General features: G+C 42.5%; 1 protein-coding gene across 2 annotated transcripts in view; it reads right to left on the bottom strand.

The window, feature by feature from the left end:
• PIK3CB (phosphatidylinositol-4,5-bisphosphate 3-kinase catalytic subunit beta) overlaps positions 1 to 15,085 on the bottom strand; it is a 177,393-nt gene that overhangs the window by 53,231 nt on the left and 109,077 nt on the right. For both annotated transcript variants that reach the window (XM_066598196.1, XM_066598197.1), the window contains 2 exons: positions 13,323 to 13,504; positions 10,430 to 10,655 (listed from right to left, as the gene is read on the bottom strand). In XM_066598196.1, coding sequence (XP_066454293.1) covers positions 10,430 to 10,655; positions 13,323 to 13,469 — 373 coding nt within the window. In that variant the 5' untranslated portion in view covers positions 13,470 to 13,504. The remainder of the gene's footprint in view (positions 1 to 10,429; positions 10,656 to 13,322; positions 13,505 to 15,085) is intronic.

Raw genomic sequence — 15,085 nt, 5'->3', positions numbered from 1 at the left:
TACGTAGTTTACAGTATAGTCAGGGCTAATGAGCCCAACCTATAGCTTGCATACACACAGCCTCGGCTAGGCAAACAGGATTAGTTAAAGTTGTATAAACCAACCACACACATAGTTCACTGGATTAGTCCAAATGAAGCTCACTGAGTAACTTCCCTGCTGTTCTCCATGGCCTTGTGAGAGGCAGATGTGATGGCCACTTTTGAGTGGAATAAACCAAGGCCGTGGAGGAAAACCCGTGACATTCTAGTACAGCCCCCACCTGTCGATTCCATTCCATTGCTTCAAAGCAAATATAATGGATCTTTCATACACACTACATTTTCAGTGTTTTTAAATACTTGCAAAAAAGTTAATAGTTTCAAGAGTTTTTCATAGTGTTTATTTTTTTTTAAAGCATTTTGGGTTGAAGTTTTCATTTTGTAACATTTAAAAAGTGTGCCTTTTTTTTTTAACCACTATGTGGCTAGAACCTTACCCCATTTCTTTACCAGGCATGGGTCACCTGGACAGTTATAGTCTATGGGCAATAAGGAATTAGTTACAGTCCTGTATGGAAGCCCATGGCAAAAAAAAATAAAAATCATGAGAAGAGACATCATATTGCGCACATGCTGCGTTTTGATTTTAAAAACAAACAAAAAAAACACAAAATGTTTCTGTAGAGGTTTGATAATTTGCTATAATCTTTAAAATTACATTTCTTCAGTGTTTTTTTCACCTAAAAAAAAAAAACAATAGGCTAACAAAAACTCCACGCAAATTGCTGTAATACAAATTGTGAATCCTGCCTATATGTCTTACAGCCCCCGTACACAGTAGACTTTAGTTGCCTAAACTAAGCAACTACAACTGTCCCAAGTGCCTCTCGGCTGTGTATGGAGGCCTCTTCACTGTCCGCTATCAGATGTTGTGTGTAAGGAGGATTGAGCGTGCCAAATTTCAACACCCCATCCTTTTGATTCCCCTTGGAGATAAGTTGCCACCAGAGCTGTCTGGCTGCGGCTTTCTCCACTCTTCTTACATGAAAGCTTAGTCAAACTGTGTATGGAGATGTCGGAGAAATAGCCATCGGCAAAATGAGCATTTGGCCAACAGCTATTGAAGGTATATGGGGGCCTTTCATTACAACACTGAGAAGAGTGTGGAACAATTTTAATTATCTGCTTTTGGATAATAATAGATATTTTAGACTAAAACCCCAACAGAGACCATTGTGTAATCAGACTTCACTATTATTGACAGGACTTTATGAGTAATAGTGAGTCTGTAACGATTTAAAGGGTTACATAGAAAGGGCATTCTGCGGTGGATCCTAAACTTCAAAAAAGGTTTCTTGGACTAAGATTTCCCCCATATGGTTACAATACACAACCAAAGATATTAGCTGGAGTGATATTGTAGTGAAGTTAAAGTCATTCTAGACCTCACTACCAAACAGGTTTATTTTGAATATACTATTTGTAAAGGAAAACCTCCAAAAAAGTCAGATTTATGAAATTCAAATTACATCGGTTAGATCTGCGGTTTCCTGTCAGTAGATATAAAAGAAGCCCTAGAGGGAAATATAGGACATTAATCTGTCCTCTAGAATTATTCACACCTGCGTTGTAGTTACCAGATTCACCAAGATATGAATGCCTAGACGCCAAAGGCATAGCTAATGGGAAGGGGGAGCTGAAGGAACAATGGTATGGCTGCCCTGGGTCCATTTATAGAATGACCTGGGAGAACTCCACTCTGAAGTGTATTGGACGCTTCTACAGTTGAAACCTGTGGTAGAGCAGAAAGCCATAGGTGGCTCCTTGCCATATCATTCTCCGTCTTGTTGGCCACAGGCCACCTCAGGTCCACAACCTACAGATAGTCAAGACCACGGTCACGACGTCAGTGTTCCAGTGTAGACGGTGCAAATATGAAACATCTGCATTGTACCACCTGCGACTATCGGTAGCTGCAAAAAGATTCTGTACTTGTTGGGGTTAGGCAAGTATAAGTTTTATTTTTCTTTTGCCTGTTGCACAACGGTAGCATTTTTTATTGCGTGTTGGGCACAAGTTACTGTTTAGGAGCATTACTACTTAAGCAAGCACACAACAAATACATTATCGGAGCAGATGGAGCAGTAACAGGAAGGAGAGTTTTTGTGGCTTTACAGGGGACAACCTTCATAGAAATAACTGCTTGAAAGAGCGAATGCAAACAGGCGTTCCATGTAAACATGGCCACCAACTAGGTGATGAGTGATCGTTCGGTCACTAGTCGCTTCGTTTCAGCTCACCTGAAAAATAGGCGCTGATTGATCAAAAGTTATCATGTTTAAAGTCACAGTTGTATGTATTTCAACGACTTGTGAACATATTTGCATAGGGATCTCCTCTAATGAATAACCTAAGCGCTCTGTGAAAAAGTTTGCAAACAACTGTTCTTCGTGCACTTCGGAACAATAGTTGCTCAGTGTTCTTTGGGTTGGGAAACGATTGGTGGGGTATTGGAGAAGTAAGGGGCAAAAGATGCCTGTATTTGCAAACTTTGCAAAGACAAATCTTGGCTGGAGAAGTCGTCATGGTTGTCTGAGCTGGATGGAAAACATAAAATGTTTACGACTCCTGTTAAAAAGAAAAATATATCACCTGTGGCTTATTGAATTTTACTGTACTCCAATCACTTATACGGTCTACAGAGTGCCTGTGTAACGTTGATATGTAACTGTATGGTGGCATTATTGGTTTTTATAAAACACCTAAGATTAGGATGTTACCTGGACTGGGGGTCTCAAGCCACTTATATGTTCTTGAGGCCCCCAAAACGCCTACCTACACCTCTGCTTAAAGCCTCTATGCCATTATATAATCTAATGAAGAAGTAGAACAAGCATTGTGGGCATTAAGGAGTGACAGAGTTAAACTTCATAGAGAGAACTTGCTCACAGGTGCAGGTTCCTAGTGGTTCCAGACCCTGGATTTCTAGTGTTTCCAGCATCTGGGGACCTGATCTATGCATTCCTACATGTGATCTCTCCCCAAGTCCTGACAGCTCCATGGCACAGTTCTGTATTAAACCAAACCCAGAGCTGTGGATAACCAGCACCATCTCCCTCTCCGGCACAAAGACAGATCACGAGCTCATTTCCATGAAACTCTTTTTAAGTGATTTCAAACATCTGACAGCACCCTGAAGGTAGAAGGGGGGGGGGCTGGACAGAGGAAATAGGCATTTATTAGAAACAAATGAGTGCATTGTGTACTGGGAACTCGAGTTTCCTAACCAATAACATCTCTAATAGATATGTCCAATATAAACCTATTTGTGTGCATGCATAGGAGCTTTACTGGAAACACAGTCCAAATATCACATTCACAAAGCAGCCATGTTTCAGAACTATTATGTTACATACAAAACTGTTCTCTCAACTGCTTACTTATAGCAAACACAGGCCACGATCAGAAGATCCTATTGCATTGTGTTGCAGTTTAAAGGGCCACATCGGTAATCCTTTTTTCATTCAATGTGTAGCTATCCCCCCTGCAGTGTACAGGGTTATTCAAACAGAAGGAGCAGATTTGGGGATTCAATTACAAACTACAAAAGACAGGTATACTATCCGCACATCACTGAAAAGAGGAAGGTTCATAGTTTATGGCATACCAGTAAGTTGCATTTTTGTAGCTCGGTTTCTTGTTGTATACAGTTTACAGGAAATGGCGACACCGAAGGAGAAATCATTTTGAGTGCTTGACTTAGCTAAGTGAGAATCCATTGTTCAAGTGAAACATGAATTCCACCTTGTCACAAGCAAATTTACAAGTGGCACAAGAAAGTTGTTGAACTCATAAAAATGGGATTTAGGAGAAAATGTAGCTAAAGCCTCATTCACGTGGGCTACAAAATGTATGTATGTGAATCCCATGGTTTCCAATGGGTTCTTTCAGGCTACAAAATATAGTGATGATTTTGTAGCCCGTGTTAGCGAGGCCTTACTGGTATGTCAAAAACTTTCAATCTTCTTCCTTTCACTGATGTGTGGACTGTGTATCTTTCTTTTGTAGTTTGCAATTCAATCCCCAAATTTCCTTTTTAAATAATCCTGTATATAAGCGAGCTTTTCCCCATCAATCTGAAACAACCCCTTCTATCTCCCAGACAACCTCTTCAACACTAAGAAAAAGGAGGGTTGGAGTAAAGAAAGCTGACAAAGCCAAGAGCAATGCTCTGTGGGATCTAGATCTACAATTCAACAGGGCAGACAGCTATGTGAAGGAGTTACACATACTCTACCGCAGGAAAACAGAACAGCTAGGCAGCAAATGTAAAATAAAGAAATGTCAGTGTCCATAACCATTTAACCCTTTTCAATCCACTGTCTGACGGCTAAAAACCTTCTGATTGAAGGCTGTACAGCTTCGATGTCAGAAGACAGAGTCCGGCAGGGTATTCTTACTGTATATTACTGGCATTACAGAGCATACTGAGCAAGTGTTTGAAAAAAAAAATGTTTGTCCTTCTATAATCCCTTTAACCCTTTCCAATCCACTGTCTGATGTCTGAAGACATTCTGATTGAAGGCTGTACAGCTCTGATGTCGGAAGACGTCCAGCAGGGTATTCTTACTGTAGATTACTGGCTGCTCTGTTGTTGGGGGCCTCTCCAGCATGTCACACCGCAGTACTGGCTCTAGCCAGCAGATGGCGCCATTGTATAATGGCAGAAAGAGAAAGCCCCCTAGAAACTCCAAATCCAAAATTAGATTGCAAAGGGTTAATGCAATTTTTAGAGGTTTTTTTTTCAGATAAACCCAAACGCACATGATGTAAGGAGGACAAGAGTGTATACTTTTTTATGATGGCAAATAGACTACTCTATTCAGCACTGCCTGTAAACACTACGTCAAACGAATAGACCACCATATCATTGATCCATGTTGTCCAGATCTGTAATATAGTTTCCACAGAATTCTATCATAACTTTTACCTCTGGGTGCAAGGGACTTGATACAGAGAGACAGTTTATTTCCATCTAAATGCAAGAAAACACACACATGGCACGTTCCATCACATGCCGTAATTCATGGTGATACCGTACAATGGTGCTCATGGCTCTGTAGGACTGTTTTTCGGAACGTTGCAGAGCCAAGTAAACAAAGCCATAAAAGCTTCTAGTTCTGCCATATGACTGTTAGGGCTTGTTCACATTGGCGCTTTGCATTCGGTTTTACTGCTCTGTTATGAAAGCAAGAAATTAGACAGATCAGTTCAGCCGTGAATTATAAGGCCTCTCTCACACCAGTGTACTTTTGCTGCGTATTATGCGTGTAGGTTTTGCACGTATAATACGTAGTACCAATCTCCCATAGACTTTGCCTGTGCCTCTCACACACAGCGTGAGAAAAACACGCACAAAAACCCCCCCCAAAAAACAAAACAAAAACAACAAAAAAATTAAAATAAAAATAAAACATCGGGGGTATGCACTATCTTGGCACGTATCAAACATGCATGCACACCAGGATACTGTGTGGGGATTGCCGGCACGCAGCGAATTATGCCCATGTGAGTGAGACCTAAGGCTTCTTACACACAGGCGAAAGTAAAGTGCACCTGATAATCTTATCATCCCATCCGATTTATGGGATCTCGTATATGTGCTATTTTCATCTGAGAATCAGACAAAAATAGGACATACTGCAATTTTTGTTTTACTCTGACTTTCCGTCCACCTTAAAAAAAAACAAAAGTCATGTACAACAATCAGACAGTGTGCATGTACTCTGGTGATGGAACTGAAAGGTATCAAATGGACCTCATTGACTATAATGGGGTCCATTCAGTTTCTATCGGGCTGTCCGTCTTTTTGCAGTATGAAATGGCCCTGCATCATAACCATTTTGGATTTTAATGGAATTCAGTGATGAAAGCTCTGAATAGAATCTCCAACGTGGATGTGAAGAAGCCCTTTAGTCAGGTGTCATATTTGTATACTATTCACCCCTAGCAACAATGCAATGACATCAGAGGCTCCTAATGTATGTAGAATTACAGCTCCATACAACTCTAAGTCAATATTTGAAAAAGGGAGACTAAGGAGCTGCTGATCTAGTGACAGAGAACCACAAGTAGAGCGGAAAAACCCAACCCATCTAACGGCTATCCCTCCAGGAACAGACACCTAAGTGTGTGATGCCCTTGTTGCATCCGCTAAAAGCTCTGGGATCCGGTGACAACAATCTAATATGTAAGTGTATTAGCTTTCAATTCAAGTTTGTAAAAAAAAAGGGAACAAAGTAACAAAATATAGAGATTGGTACAAAACACAAACTGTAACTGAACTTCAGAAGCAGCACACAAATGAAAACCATAACATCTCTCATAGGGCCCATGGTTACAAAGTCTATTAGATCACACTTATTATGGTTTATATAGAAGACCACATGTCACTCATTGCATGGAAAGCGGAGCCAGGTTTAACAGTTGATTCCAGATTTGAGGGAGATTGGAAAAAAAGGGGCCATCTATAGGGAGAAGAAGTTTTGGGAGAGGATCATGCTGAGGCTTGGAAAGTCAAATGTTCTCTTCTTCATCTGCCAAAGTCAAGTCAAAGCTTGTCATTCAGGGCAGAGCCGGCAGATCTCAGGGAGATTGAGGGAAACGTGCCAGCGGTATTTCATTGTATTCCACTAACCTGAGAGCTCGCTGACGCAGTACACGGGGTTATAAACTGGAGTGTTTAATGGGGAGACTTGCTTCAGTCGCACGTCATCTCTGGAGCAATGACTGCTCATACAGTGAAGCTCTACTAAATGCCATCTCCTGGCTCCTTGACCATAAAAGTTAGACGCTCTTAGGCTGGGGTCACACAGGGCAGATTTGCTGCGGTTTTGCCGCGGATTGCCGTTGCATATCCGCACTGCAGCAGAACCGCTGCGTTTGCAGTGCAGTGCAGCACAAATGAGATTTGCCAAAAAGCTGTTCTCACAGGACGGATTTTTTCCGCACAGCCGCAGTGTGGAAATGCAACTGCGTCGCGGTTTTCAAAGATGCAGCATGTTCATTCTTTTGTCGTTTCCGCAGCGCTTTTTTGTCCATAGACCTCTATGGACACAGCAAAAACCACACCAAATACGCGACAAAAGTAAAAAAAAGCGCTGCGGAAAAAAACGCTTGCTGATTTTTCCGCACGAAAATCCGCAGCAAAATCCGCGAGCCCAAATTAACCTTTGAAGCGGTTTTGCCGCAGAAGCAGTTCTTCTGCGTCAAAACCGCAACAGAAAAACCGCAGCAAAACCGCAACAAATCCGCCCTGTGTGACCCTAGCCTTAAAGGGAGATTCTTCTGCTTTGAACAGTCCCTTTTATTAGAAGCCCTCCCCCTTAAACTTATCACAAAGGGTTCTACTGATGTACTATGCAGAATACTGGTAAAATCTGCAGCGCCGCCACTGGGGAGATCAATCATTGCCCATGGGAATCAATGCGTTGACGGTGTAAGCACTTACATGTCGGGTCATTTATAGAAACAGTCCCTCTGGTGAAGACTCTGGTGTTGGCTTATATTTAAAGTTATTGTTGCAGGGTTTGTTAAAAAAAAAATCTGACATTGACTTGTAGAAATGTTGTCTTCTGATAGGTGGCACTGTAGAGCCATTGTTCCATCTTCCTATTTGCATATTTCCCAGGGGAGAATGGATGGCCTTACAAGTCTCCATATACCTTCTAGGTGCTCTCCTTAAGGATAAATGATACCCTTCCTGACCCACATCTATAGACCTCTCACTAGCCAAGCCAACAACCTACTGTACACTGATAAGGGGCAAAAACCACAAATCAATCTGAGTGTACACGGTTATCTTTTCCTTCCAGAGAAGACTCTAGCTTTGGGTTATATTCCCAGTCATTGAGGCAAGGCTTGTTGAAAGGTCTGACATTAAGGCAAGGCTTGTTGAAAGGTCTGACCTTGAGGCTGTATTTCCATGGCTGATAAGCGAGTCGTGCTCCACATTCTTGGGCGCAACTCGCATCGCACAGAACAGGGACACTGCATCCGAGTTCTGAACATAACAGCGCCGCTAGACTTAACTTAGGAACTTTGACCTTGGCTGACAGTCAATGTATCAAACTCAAATTTTATGATTTTATGGCGGTGGTGAAGATGTCCCAAATCTAATGACGCCAAAATCATCCACCAAAGGCCACGCAAAGGGGGCAAAGTGCGGTGCAAGAAAAACGCTGTAGGATTTTTTATATTAGATGCAACGCTCCTCTCACCTCCTTTGAAGGCTTCCTGCTGTCAAGGCTCCCCGGCTTCCGGTTCTCAGTGCCGCCTTCACACAAGATTTGTGCATTGCGAGACACACAAATCTCACACGAATATGAACCCCATTCTTTTGAATGGAGTCATACACATGAGCAATTTTTTCCCGCATGGCACTGCACTGCTATGTAGGAAACAAATCATGTATGTTCTATCTTGTGCGTGCTCTCACATCGCACACCATTGTTTAATGGGGTGGAGGCAGCATTGCACCACATGCTAGGTGCACGCGATGCGAGGTCTCCCACTGAAAACAATGGGAGAAACTCTGCGATCCTTTCCCAGAAAAAATCATTGGTCCTTGTACTGCCAAACATCATCAGGTTACTAATTAGGAAATTTACAGCCGATCTGATACGCAGCCACTTCACTCCCAAATCACCGAAGACCAACTCAGTTTTGCTGGCCACATTCTATGACTCCCTGAAACAAAACTGGCAAGAAACTATCTCACAGAATCCAAAAAATGGAAAACGTCAGCGGGAAAGGCTAAAGATTACCTGGCGATGTGAATTTAAAGAGGACTTGCAACCTCTCATGGGATGGGATGTTGTTAAAACTACTGCCTTTGATTGCCAATAGCAGCGTTCTTTTGTCACCCGATGCACTGAAAGGCATGGGAGGACGTTCTGCCATTGATCCTGCTCAAAATACTAGGATAAAAAGTGCTCCATGCAGGGGATTCCCTTTTTCTGCTCCCTGAATGCACCCGGGTTTTGCTTTCCTGCTTCAGATATGAAACCACCCTATGTCTAATTATTTACCATGCCTGATAAACAAGCAATTTTGTTTTGAGCCTAGCTTTTCTCCTAGATAGTCTGAGGAGCAGGAGGAACCACCAACAATGACCGATGACAGATGTTCAGTTTTATATTGAGCTGCTGCTGCAATCTATATATAAAAATGTGAAAGCCCTAACTGACTGACTGGCAACTGATTCTCTAACTTCCCAATGTTGTACAAACATGAAATTTGACAGGAGCATTCCTTAGGTCCTAAATAGGAGAAGTAAAGGGTTACAACTCGATCATTTAACGCTAAGTGCAAAAGTATTGGCACCCCTATGTTCTGTAACTTCCCAGGGTCGTACAAAAACAAAATTTGGCATGACCATTGTTTAGGTTTTAACTAGGAAAAGTAAAGGGGTCAAAATTTGATTATTCAATGGTAAGTGCAAAAGTATTGGCACCCCTATGTAATGTACCTAATCTTATTCTGTAACTTTCTGGTGTCATACAAACATGAAATTTGGCATGACCATTCTTTAGGTCCTAAAAAGGAAAATGAAAGGGGTCACAACTCAATTATTCAATGCTAATTGCAAAAGTAAGTGCACCCCTATGTAATGTAACTTTTCAGTGTCGTTCAAGCGTGAAATTTGGCGAAAGCATTCTTTAGGTCCTAAACGAGGAGAGTGGGAGGGGTGGCACATTCTGCAGAGGGACATCAGTACATGCAGCCTGAGTAGAATCTAAAGCTCCTCTATGTGTATACATATTTTATTCCTTGGTTACTCTAAAGTAACCTTGACTTCATAAAATTTTCAGTGCAAACAACACGTAAAATACCTGTATCAAATTAACTCAGGCGAGGCCGGGTATATCAGCTAGTACTATACATTTTGCTATTTATTCAACTGAAAGAAGATAGTGACTAAACGAAATGGGTCAGAATTCAGGTCTTAGTCTGTGTTATCTAAAATGTAATAGGACCTTTGAATGATACAGAAGATAATTCCTTACATTACTAGAAAGCATCACACAAATCAGTAGGTGCTTTCCTGTCCTGGTTGGGTTTTGCAACGTGATGAGAAATGTTATTTCTAGCAACAATAGTATGGACATTGTCAATGAATTGCATCACAGCACAACATTAACTGCATTTTGCTTTTAAATAAAAGTCTTAAAGTTTACTACTTAACTTCTATATGGAAGAGTTATACTAAATCTATAAAGTTAACAAATGTCACAAGATTCAACACAATCGAGGGAATATGTGGACCCATTTCACTAACACGGCACAATAAGGCCTATTGTTTCTATGGTATGACTTCACCCTATCCAGTAAGCAAGACAAGCAGTGAGGAGGAGGATGCCAAGAAATGATGCCTGGTCACACAATACCTTTTCCTATCAAGACGCCAATCTTGGAGTCTAGCTTCTCCGCAGGATTGCAGCTCCTAGTCACCAGCTTCAGGACGGGTAGGAAGGGTCGTACGTCACAGAGCCGCCGGCTCTCATCTTCCAGTTCCTCATGGACTGCTGTCTGGTTGACACATTGGAACATATAGGAGTCAATTTCCAGGAGCAGATGGAAGAGGGGGTAACTCTGTGCATCCTTCCACACAAGCTGTGAACAGAACACATGGTAACGATGTTAAGGTGTTGAAAAGAGCCTCCCATGTAAATGACACACACATTAGTCAAGTATCGCAACTACAAAAAAATTCTAGCTAAAGTATTAAAACCTTTCAAAATATCAAATAAAGAGCATATGCTGGCATTAATAATATTGGTTCTTAAGTTAAGGGGGCTTTCCAGGACCTTAATAATTGATGACCTATCCATAGGATTTGATTGGCAGGGTTTCAACTCCCAATGCTCCCACCAATCAGCTGAGTGAAAGAGTTGAGGTACTCCAGCAAGTGTCATGTCCCCTTTGATGTTAAAGGGTTTGTCCATTTCTTAACTATTGATGACCTATCTTCAGGATGGCTCATAACCAGTTGATTGTCGGGGTACGCCGCTCGGGACACTGGCAATCAGCTGTTTGCTTGGCCCACTGTCTGTGTGGATAGAGCAAGAAACTAACAGTGCTATACACCTTGCAGCAGAACTGGTTGGAATTGCAGTCACTGTTGCCATTAAATTCATTGGGAATAGCGACTGCAATACCAGTCCAGGCTGCTGCCAAGTGTTCAGAGTTGTCAACTTCTGACTCTAAATGTACTGACTGCAGCGCAGCAAACAGATAGTCGCCTGTGGCTCTATCCAAGAGCTAGATCTCAGGTGGTCAAGTATTGATGACCTATCCTAAGGTCAGGCCAACAATAGGTAAGTGGACAACCCATTTAGTCCAGGTACAATGTCTTATGTTACAGTTAAGAAAGGTATAGCCTGTCAAACAAACAGTCTTTGTGCTGGCTACCACCACCCAGTGTTCGCAGACAGGGAAGTAACTAAAGGCTCAGAGGTCCGGGTACAAAAGTTCATCTTGGCAACCAAGTCAGACAAGCTAGGGGCCAGTACCACGAAGCTGGCGTACGTAAGAGCCAAAGGGTTAACCACCAAAAAGTCCAGGACATAACAGGGTACTAGGATATCAGGACAACCTACAGGAACCAGGGTGGCAGGCAAATGAGTAGTCAGGCAGTCAGAGGTCAGAATTCAGGTACAGTATATGTGGGAGACAGAACAAGAACTACTAATCAGTATTCAAAAGCAGTGGGATCTCATCTTTAGGCCTCCGTGTAAAGCTAGAGGATATGGGGTACAGGATACACCCCTAGGTCCCAGTGTATGAAACCAACAGGTAAGCAGTAGCCTTATCAGATGACAGAGACAAACACAGAACAGGTTCTAGGTACACAGAATAATCCGATCCAACAGCAACCAAAGTGTTGACCACACAAAGACTGCACAACTACTGGCAGGGATTGAAGGGCTGAGTAGGTTCATGTATAGCACTGAACACACTTTCTAGACAGATTGCCATGTTGGCAGAACTTGATTGACAGGTGAGAAAGACCAGGAAAAACAGCTCAGAATTAAAGGGATACACAAACAGGTATAATATTCAGAATATAGAAGTCCCCTTATGCTGTCGCTGGGGTCAAAGTGACAAAAAGGTCATGCAAGTACCCTACAACAGATTGTTCTGGCTGGATCCAGTACTACAAGTCACTACAGCTCAGTCTAATTCAACTAAATGGGAGTGAACTGCAGTACCAGGAACGGACACAACCATATATGCAATATATAGCCCACTATTCATAATTGTATTAAAAGGGTTATCTGGGACTTCATTATTAATAAGCTGTCCTATGGATAGTGGGAGTCTGCTGCTCTGGTGGTCAATTAATTAAATCCAAAGGGAGCTGTGCCTGCAATACCAACTGGGTCCTTGCAATACAGAGTTATCTGCTTCTGGCTCTTTCTGCAATGAGAGCTGGCCTGATGATAACTGATTGGGTGGGATCTTAAATGGTGGACTCCCAATCATCAACTATTGATGACCTATCTCTAGGATAGGTCATCAATAGCAAAGTCCTGCGCAACCCCTTTAATATGTACTGAATTCTCTCAATACGTTAATCTTTTAACGGATAGCACTACTAGGTAATAACTTAAAGGGATTATACAAGGACAAGCTTTTTTTTTTTTTTTCCAAACACTTGCTCAGTATGCTCTGTAGTAAAGTAACACAATACTCACCTGCCGCTGCTGTCGCACCACTGCTTGGCCCCCACTGATCGTTAGTAACGGGAGGGATGTGATTACACCACCACAGAGGGTCAAGTGAGCATTGCAGCCATTCATTGGCTGAAGGGAACTGGTGATTGGCTGAAGCGGCTTTGCTGGGGACAGCATCGCTGGCTCCCTGCACCCAGACTGGGCACTGGTGAAGGGGCAGCGAGGAGGGTGCGGCGAAGAAGAGTATGTCTGTTATTTTACTACAGTAGGCTGAGCAAGCTTTTTGAAGAAGTATTTCCCCGGTTAACTCCTTTAAAGATGACTTCTTCGTTATACCTTGAATCATCCAAGCACAGTATATACCATATGTGCAACCTGCACAGCTGCAGATATAGGTAAAAGGCCCGCTGCAACCCTAAAAGTAACTTTCCACTATCTACTAGATTGCACTGAGGGACTAAGATAGAGAATTTTATAGCTCGCAATTACTGTCAGGTTAAGAGACACATGGTGTGTGTGTGTGTGTGTGTGTCTATATATATATATATATATATATATATATATATATATATTTAATGAGAAATTTTGAAATACATATTATTACCTGCTTAATTTGTGATATGGAAGCATCCCGCGGCACCTTCATCTGCACGTAGATTCCAGTGGGGAGTAAGATATCCACAGACACTTTAGGAGAAAACTGTATATCGTCCGCCCAGATGTCCATGGGATCAGACACAGTGGGAGGCATTCTGTAGGATGAGGTACTACCTGTGAAACATGGCCCTGGAAGGAGAATCAACATATTAGTATGGATAATGGGTCACACCACTATTATTAATGCGAAAGTAACTGTATGTCTGCTACGTTTTCATGGCAAAAGTGATTTTGATGAAATTTGGCAGGGAGATATCTTGCATCTTGAGGAAGGACATAGGCTATGCTTTATCCAAAACATTTAAATAGACTTCTCTAGGGAGCGCGACAAGTTAGATTTATTTGGTCATGTGCAGGCGTTCCTCTGCTCCGCCGTGGTAGAGGAGAAGAGGGTGCACATCATAAGCCAGGCCTACCCAAACGGGCAGACATGTGAGGGCAGATGGCATTGCCACACAATTATTAAACTAGCAGGGATACTTGGCGTTGCCCAGGATTAAAACTTGAACGAAAGACACATTAACATAGATTGAAGTTTTAAAGAAAATCTGTGTTGCCCGTAGCAACCAATCACAGTGCAGCCTTTATTTTACCTCGGCAGTATAAGAAATGGTTTCCTTTTGATAATCGTATTCTCCTATCCATTTTTTGGTCTTTTAATATGCAGCGCAAGCAGAAGTCAGATGTAGCACGTGGCTCTAGCAGAGCTTGAGCTGTGAAAACGATAAACCCAAGAATCTGATGACCGCGCTGAGGCAAAAAGGCATCAACAAGCTGCTCTTAGAGCAGTCGAGACCTCGGAGCAGACTCAGGCCCCTCGGACTTTAGATTATGAGCGTCACACGTCTTAGAGCTACAGAGACATAGGAGCAATCTCAGGTCTGCCGAACCCTAGATGCTGACCGCCAATGCTATATTAAAAAATATACATTACCATATAACACACACACACAGTAACTGAAATGGAATCAGTGTTTGCTTACAATCAAGTATATGTTCCTATATTCAGTGCATACATCCGATCCACTGGTTTTATGTACGCAAATATATAATAATTTATATAGTAAATAATTGTGCTTAAGGCCGCCTGCAGACGGGCGGAAATTCTGCGGCAGGATTTCCCACGGGATTTCCGCCACTGGAAGCCTGCATAGGATTGTGTTAACAAACGCAGACAAACCGCACCATGTTCTATTTCTGTGCGGGGCTCTGCATCATTCAACCGCCACTGGCTCCGGTTTGCACATGCGCCAGCTGCCCAACAGCTGGCACATGAAAGATCCGGAGCTGCGGGGCTGTACGCGCTGCTCTCTGCAGGCGCTCGGGTCTGTTCCTGCAGCGAGAATTCTCCCTGCCGGATCCAACCCGGCCGTCTGCAGGCGGCCTAAAGGGAGTCTGCAGGCATTGTGTTCTAGAGCAGGAGGAGCTGAGCAGACTGATATACTGAATCTTCCCCCATAAAACTATATAACTTTTATTTTATTCATTTATATCTCTGCACATTCTGAGCTGAACGGTCTGGTGGGCGGAGCTATCAGTGATTGACAGCCATTTGTGAATCTCTGTACTTACAGGGGTAGCTGTCAATCACGGACCACCTTTGGACCGCCCATTGGACTATTCAGCTCAGAATGTGCAGTGATATAAATGAATAAAATGCAAGTTAAACATAATTTCATGGGTAAGATTCAGTTTAACTTGCATTTTATT

Source organism: Eleutherodactylus coqui, chromosome 1, assembly GCF_035609145.1.
Source record: "Eleutherodactylus coqui strain aEleCoq1 chromosome 1, aEleCoq1.hap1, whole genome shotgun sequence".
In the NCBI taxonomy this organism is placed as follows: Eukaryota; Metazoa; Chordata; class Amphibia; order Anura; family Eleutherodactylidae; genus Eleutherodactylus; species Eleutherodactylus coqui.
The sequence above is the reverse complement of the archived record's forward strand: the minus strand, read 5'-3'. Positions and strand labels throughout refer to the sequence as shown.